This window comes from Xenopus tropicalis, chromosome 1 (assembly GCF_000004195.4).
Source record: "Xenopus tropicalis strain Nigerian chromosome 1, UCB_Xtro_10.0, whole genome shotgun sequence".
Classification (NCBI taxonomy): domain Eukaryota; kingdom Metazoa; phylum Chordata; class Amphibia; order Anura; family Pipidae; genus Xenopus; species Xenopus tropicalis.
This window is the reverse complement of record NC_030677.2, coordinates 9,452,328-9,460,371: the sequence shown is the minus strand read 5'-3', so window position 1 is coordinate 9,460,371 and position 8,044 is coordinate 9,452,328. Positions and strand designations below refer to the sequence as shown.

Here is an 8,044-nt window from a genome sequence, read left to right as displayed (position 1 = left end):
GCAGGTGTCCTCGCCGTCTACTGTCTGTCTCTTTGCTTCAGGTGACTGATCATAAAGCATTGTGCCTTGTGTTACAAGTGTGTCTACGCTGAGCCTCTTGCTCATAGATGTTTTTGTACAGGCAGATAGTACAGATGTAACACTGTGGCGTACTTTCGGTGGAGGAACCAGGGTTGAAATCAAACGTAAGTAACATCTACTAATTCTCCCTTTTATCATTTATTCAGCTGTATTTAAAATGCTGTGCTTTGCTGGCAATGATATTCTGATATTCAGTTTATTAGAAGGTTGTTACTGTTACTCTGGGCTTGAGAAGAAATTGTTAAATGAACTAACAAGAGGTTTTTGCCACAGACGCTTCATTGTGGTTAGACTTTTTTTTTGTAAAAATAACAAAGAAATGTCCTAGTAATACTATAAAAATTTAGGAAATATCTAATGTTGATTTGAAAAAAAATCTTCTGAAACAGCAAGTTTAATCCTATCACAAACCTATTAATGGTATTTTGAGTAGAATTAGAGCCTAAAACATTTCCAGTACCTCACGGGGGAGCAGTCATTGTGATTCACTTTTGGAGAAGAACCAAGGTAGAGCTAAAATGTAAGTTTTTTGTATTGATACTTGTGTCTATGAAGATTCTCATTCATCCAGGTCATGATGTACACTATCTAGTAGGATTAAGTCTAAAACAAATGGACTTTTTTGAGAATTAAGTCTAAAACAATTGGACTTTTTTGAAAATTAAGTCTAAAACAATTGGAATTTTGAGAATTAATTCTTAAACAATTGGACTTTTTTGAGAATTAAGTCTAAAACGATTGGACTTTTTTGAGAATTAAGTCTAAAACGATTGGACTTTTTTGAGTATTAAGTCTAAAACAATTGGACTTTTTTGAGAATTAAGTCTAAAACAATTGGACTTTTTTGAGAATTAAGTCTAAAACAATTGGACATTCATGAGAATTAAGTCTAAAACAATTGGACTTTTTTGAAAATTAAGTCTAAAATTTTTTTGACTTTTTGGAAAATGTTTCACCACTCATCCAAGTGACTTGGATGAGCGGTGGAACATTTTCCAAAAAACTCAGAAAAGTCCAGTTGTTTTTATCTTAAAAATCCAGGCACCAAGCCTTAGTTTACTTTTGAGATATTGCAATATAGAAACACAGAGTAGGTTTTTGTACAGGGAGTAGATGGGAAGTAGTCACTGTGGTACACTTTTGGTGGAGGAACCAGGGTTGAAATCAAAAGTAAGTATCCCTTTATGAGACTTATTTTGCCATAATGCTTTAATGGTTTTTTTTCCAGTAACAATTGTATTTTAACATAAACTTGTTTTTTTTTTATTAGATCTTATAGTTGCTCCTATCACTCATTAGAGCTGCAAAATGTTCTTAAGTTGTAAATGTCTGTTTGAAATATTTTTGTTGTCTTTTCAATCCTTCTTCAGTGCCAACTGCTATAGAATAAGCACATTGTACTAAATAACTATGAAATAATTATTCCGTATAAATGCACCAAAACGTATAACATATTCTTTTCCTTGAACTTTTCAACAATGTACCAACAACCATAGCATAAGAATGTTTTACTCAATAACTACAAAATAGTTACTACCTAGATACTTACAATACTTTTGGCACATTTAGTACTAAATCCCACAAAAAGACTTACCAATAATGTACTTTGTATAGTTATAGTAGAATAGGTTTATGTACAGGGAGTAGATGGGAAGTAGTCACAGTGGTTCACTTTTGGTGGAGGAACCAGGGTAGAGATTAAACGTAAGTATCCCTTTATAGGACTTATTTTATAACTGTTATTTCAGTAAATGTAATGGTAGTTCAACCTAAGAATTTGTGCTTTTTTATTGGCTCTTAGGGTTGTTTCTAAAAGTGAGTAAATCTATGCAACATACTAGAGCTGTAAAAATGTATTTTATTGTATTTCTTTTCTTTTTTTTATTCTTCGTTCTTTTTAACCTTCTTTTTACAAGTCCAGTACAACTGTAATAATATAGATACAAAATAATTACCACCTAAAAAATGCACCAAAAATGTAAAAATATATCGATTGTCTTAATAATTGCCCCTTTTCAATGGAGCCCCAATAACTTAAAGCTCTAATGGATAAAAATAATATTTTCTATGTATTTGGATAGCGGCTTAAAAGTTTACACAAAAGGTATTTTGTATACTCATAGTAGATTAAGTTTTTGTATAATGTATAAGTGGGAAGTAGTCACAGTGGTACACTTTTGGTGGAGGAACCAGGGTAGAGATTAAACGTAAGTATCCCTTTATAAGACTTATTTTATAACTGTTATTTCAGTAAATGTAATGGTAGTTTTTCCTAAGAATTTGTGCTTTTTTTATTGGCTCTTAGGGTTGTTTCTAAAAGTGAGTAAATCTATGCAACATACTAGAGCTGTAAAAATGTCTTATATTTCTTTTGGGGTTTTTTTTTACCTTTTTTTTTTTTTTTACAAGTCCAGTACAACTGTAATAATATAGATACAAAATAATTACTACCTAAAAAATGCACCACAAATGTAAAAATATATCTATTGTCTTAATAGTTGCCCTTTTTGCACTAGTTTAATGAAGCTCCAATAACGTAAAGCTCTAATAGATAAAAATAATATTCTTATAACAGTTTTCACATAAGGTTTCATATTAGGTTTTTGTATAATGTATAAGTGGGAAGTAGTCACAGTGTTATACTTTTGGTGGAGGAACCAGGGTAGAGATTAAACGTAAGTATTCCTTTATAAGACTTATTTTATAACTGTTACTTTAGTAAATGTAAAGGTAGTTCAACCTAAGAATGTGTGCTTTTTTATTAGCTCTTAGGGTTGCTTCTAAGCTAAGCTGTAAAAATGTCTTTTATTTTATTTCTTTTTTTTTTTTTACCTTCTTTTTACAAGTCCAGTACAACTGTAATAATATAGATACAAAATAATCAAAATACATCAAAATGTAAAAATATATCTATTGTCTTAATACGGTAGTTGCCCTTTTGCACTAATTCAGTGGAGTCCCAATAATGTAAAACTCTAATGGAAAATAATATTTTCTGATCTAAGAATTTGTGCTTTTTTATTGGCTCTTAGGGTTGCTTCTATAAGTTAGTAAATCTATGCAACATACTAAAGGCTACTAAATACTAACTTCTTTTTACAAGGCCAGTACAACTGTAATAATAAATAGTATAAACATGAATTTTACCGATGAATGCACTAAAACTGTAAAAATGTCTTAATCAAATTATCTTGTATTGTCTATTAAGGATTATAATTTTTTCCTACCCAAACACCTCAGTATTGTTCCAATAACACCCTTTGTTGGTAGACACTCTATTGCCTTGATGGCTCTGTGTGTATTCAGCAAGTAGTCACATTCGTACAATTTTGGCGGTGAAACCAGGGAAAAATATCACTATATTAAAATTACCTTATTAGAACCTGTTTTCTTTCAGTTTTGAAATTCATCAAAACTATAATAAATGTAACATTTATTAAACATAAATATTAAAGCCGTTTATATGTTAAATAATAACCCACCTTCTATAATTTATAAGAATATATATGTTGCCTTCAATTACATCTCAGTAATATTGGGATAACTTGTCTATAGGATCTAGAGTAGGTTTTTGTACTGTGTGCAAACGGCTCTTAACTACAGTGGGTACAGGAACCGGGGTATAGATTAAACGTAAGTACCCCTTGAAAGTTTTAGTTTCACAAATTTTTAACTTTTTCATTTTTTTCTGTCCTTTATTAGACGACATATACAAGACAATAATAATGTAACATAAGTCTTACAGCAACCTATTATATATAACAGAATAAAATGATTTTCCAATTGCCTTTTTTAAAAAGAATTTTATAAAAATCAGTATACGAGTGTAATAAATGTATTTTCAATCTTTTTCCTCCTGGATAAGAAAATACAATTTAAATTAAATTTCAATTGATGAAATCCCAAGACAAACACTTCTCGGAGTAGCTTCATGTAACTTGTTAAGTGATTTCATTTTGTTAATCTTCTACAAAACCAGTAAAAAATATTTTATACAATTGTCATGTAACGATTATTGATTTTAATTGAACAGAAGTTACAAATTGTACCAAAAATTTACCAAAAACTACAAGTTGTATTGTAGTAAGTGTCTGTGTTTGGTCACTTTTGGTAAAGGAACCAGACTAGAGAAGTTCCTCCTTAATTAGTAGATATAATTATTTTCACGTTATTGTAACTATTGTTAGCATTAGAATGAAGAGAAAGATATATAAAAAATAGGAAATACTAATATTTTATGTTTTCTCTTTGTTATTTTATTAAAAAACTATTTACAATACAGCCCTGTAAGGTAAAAGATCTCTTCTTTTTAATGTACAGACTAGTTCTTGTCAGGAAAACTAACTGATTGGTTACAGTGGTACTTACATGCCATGTAAATGATCAATTAAAAAAAAACTCATTAAGAACAGAGTTTTTGTCTTTATTATGAAATGTCAGAATAATTGGTGTGTAAGGATTATGGTAGGACATAGATTAATATACCACATTGGAAACCACAATTTTTGAGTAAAATACTCACATTTCACAAAGAGTAATGATGTGTTTCTTCAATGGTTATAAAATTACCTGTACTAATGTAATATTTCAGGTAACAGAATGGATAACAAACATGTTTGTTTTAGGTAAAACAGCTGAATTGGAAAATATGGAATCACTGAACTGTATATTAAATCTGTTGTCCTTATCAGTACAATTCATGTATTAGATAAATTGATTTTTTTGTCATTTATTTCCTACGCCATTTTTGTGTAAATTAAAAAATCTGAATGTAGTGATAATATTTTATTATAGTAATAAACCTATTATTTGGGCAGATAGGAGCTAGACCATCAACTTAGTTTAGTTTAAAAAAGTTGCCCCTTTCACTCCCTATATACACATGTAGTTGTGTGCTTGTAAAGTGACATGCAACACTCATCAACAAGTCATTGCCATACTTTCAAAGTGGTCAGTATTATCCAAGTAGAAGGAAATGAATCAGTTGCTGTCCAATTGTAAATGATAAAAAATTATCTTTGAAAAAAATACAATCTGAACATTGGAGACAAACCAGGTCTCTAGTAGCAGTAACTCAGTAACAGTAACTCATAGCAACCAATGAGATGTTTGCTTTTAAATAGGTGACCACTATATTCTACCTGCTAATTGGTTAGGGTTACTGCTCCGGGGAAAACTTAGTAACTTCTATTACATAACCTCTATGGTGTCCTATACCAAGCTCCCCTCCACTTAAATATAGTGTTGTGGTATTTCATTATTATAGTACTATGTGCAAAGTGTCTCTTTCAAGTATTGCAAAAACCTATCCATATCAGTGTGAGGTCTCTATAAATCCCCTCTTACCCAAAATTCCCATTCAACTTTGAGATACCCTAAGTTAGCTTTTTACAATATCACTTAAGGGATATATTTTTTTACTTCAATCCAAAAAGTCTAACAGTTGTATATTATTTAATGTTTACAATATGTGTAGGAAAAAGTGTTTATTCTCTGCTTATAACACTTCTATGTACAAAGTGCTTCATTCAAGTGATGACAAAACCAGTCTATAGAAATATGAGGTCTCCATAGATCATCCCTTAACCCAAGCTCATTGTCCTACTTTGGGATAACCCGCTTTCTACAATGTAACTAGGGGGGTATTTTCTCTCTCTGGTATAAAATGTACATTTTTATATGTATATTATTTAATTCTGTAGACAAAATAGTAAAAACTGTTTCTTTTCTACTTATAACAGGAGCAGACGCCATTCCGGTAGTATTCATCTTCAAACCTTCAGAGGAACAGGTTAAAGAAGGAAACCCAACAGCTGTCTGTCTGATCAACAACTTCTATCCACGGTCGGTGACAATAAAATGGAAGGTTGATGGCCAGGATGTCATTGCCTCCGACATTAAGAACAGCGACTATATGCAGGAAAGCGACAACACCTACAGCCAGAGCAGCATGTTGACGCTCACCAAGGATAAGTGGGATAAGTCGGAGAAGTTCGAGTGTTTGGTACAACACAAAACGCAACAACTGGCACAGAGTTTTATTAAGTCACAGTGCACATAATAATAACAGGCCTTAGGGAGCCTGATATAACTCTATTATAACATATCTTATTGTCTTTTCTTGCAATCTTACTCTCTCTGTGCCACAGTGTCTCGCAGCATAACCCAATACAAGCCATAAGAACTCAATAGATACACACAAATGACAAGGTTTTGGTTGTGTTACTCATGAATGTCACTGTTTTTACAATAGTCCTAAAGCCTTTGGGCTTTATTTGTTTCTGCTTTTGTCTTGAAATGTTGAAAAATAAATAAAAATTATTTTGCTTCAAACAAAAAAAAACATCTGCTGTTGTCTTAAATTGAAGGTTCGGTTCAAAAATGTGGGGACAAAACTATATTGTAGACAATACATTGTATTAAAAAATCCATATATGGTTTAAGCACGTGGGCAGTTTAGCAATTCAAACCCATCACAATGGAATCTTCAATGGCAAATAACTCTAGTTCTTATTTAAAGGGGAACTAAACCCTAAAAATGAATATGGCTAGAAATGCCATATTTTATATATTAAACTGACTCCACTAGCCAAACGTTTCAGCATCTCTATAGTAGTAATGATATAGGTCTTTACAGTTGTCACAGGAGCTTCCCACCTTGGAAAGTGTCAGTGGCACCGCACATGCTCAGTGGGCTCTGGGAAGCTGGTGAGAAGCTGAGCTTAGGGGTCGTCACAAATTATCAAGCAGAAAATGAGGCTGGCCTGTTATATAAACTGATGTTGCAGAGCTTATTATTAAATTCTGATGCTAATTGCACTGGTTTCTGAGCTGCCATGTTATGTGACAGTTATATTTTATATATACAGTATAGTGTGAGTGGGTCCCTAAGCTCAGTAACTGACAGCAGCACAGAGTATGTGCAGCGAATCAGTAGAAAAGAAAATGGGGGGCTACTGGGGCATCTTTGGGAGAACAGTTCTGCCACGCTAAAGGGCTGTGGTTGTTATGGGCTGGTACAAGTATAAATTCCTATTGTGCTCCCTGCAGACCCCTGCGGTACTCAACAACACTGGCCCAATTAGAAAATGTTTCATTTACTGCCACTCCTTGTAATCTATCCTTCAGCCAGTTCTCTATCTAAGAACAAGTATTATGTTCCTTAATTTTATCATTAGCATTCTGTGCTGTATCAAACGCTTTAGCAAAGTCCAAGTAGATCCCATCCACTGCCATCTCAGAGTCAAGGTTCCTGCTCACCTCCTCATAAAAGGCAATTAAATTAGTCTGGCAAGATCTGTTACACATAAATCCATGCCAGCACAAACTTATAGTATTGTGACACATTACAGGGATGTATCAGGATCCTGTGGGTTAACAAATAATGGTTTCTTAGAGACAGACAGCCTTCACTAGAACCATTTGGTCTTATGTTAGTGGAGGTACAGAATGCAAAAAGGTTCCATTGGCACAGAAGTTCCCCCTCAACACACATGCCAGCGAGGCACAAATCCAAAGTAGCAGCTGTTCCACCCATAGAACCTGCACCTCCAGTGACATCTTGCCCCTAGCACTAAATACACACACGGGTCACTATGGGTGCCCCTGGCACAGTGGGTAGAAATACTTCTTCATGCCTGGTAGTGATTTTTTTTTTTTAACAGATCCACGAGAGAAAATGAAAGCTCAGTGTAGCCTGTGAGTATTAGAACATTGGGCAGGTGCTGATAAAAAAATGAAACCTTCCAGAAAATTTTAGCTTGTTGGATATTAGAGGATACGTTAGTCTTTAAAGGAATACGCTCATGGGAAAACATGTTTTTTCAAAACGCATCAGTTAATAGAGCTTCTCCAGCAGAATCCTGCTTTGTAATCTGTTTTTCAAAAGTGCAAACATAGTAACATAGTAACATAGTAAGTTAGGTTGAAAAAAGACATACGTCCATCAAGTTCAACCATAATG

General features: G+C 33.0%; 1 protein-coding gene across 1 annotated transcript; it reads left to right on the top strand.

Moving 5' to 3' along the window:
- The first annotated feature begins 1,194 nt into the window (after positions 1–1,194).
- LOC734128 (Ig kappa chain C region, A allele) lies at positions 1,195–6,418 on the top strand. The gene is made up of 3 exons (XM_031904216.1): positions 1,195–1,251; positions 2,243–2,288; positions 5,823–6,418. Exons 1-3 carry the CDS (start codon positions 1,195–1,197, stop codon positions 6,140–6,142), a joined length of 423 nt encoding a protein of 140 aa, XP_031760076.1. The 3' UTR covers positions 6,143–6,418.
- The last annotated feature ends 1,626 nt before the right edge of the window (positions 6,419–8,044 follow it).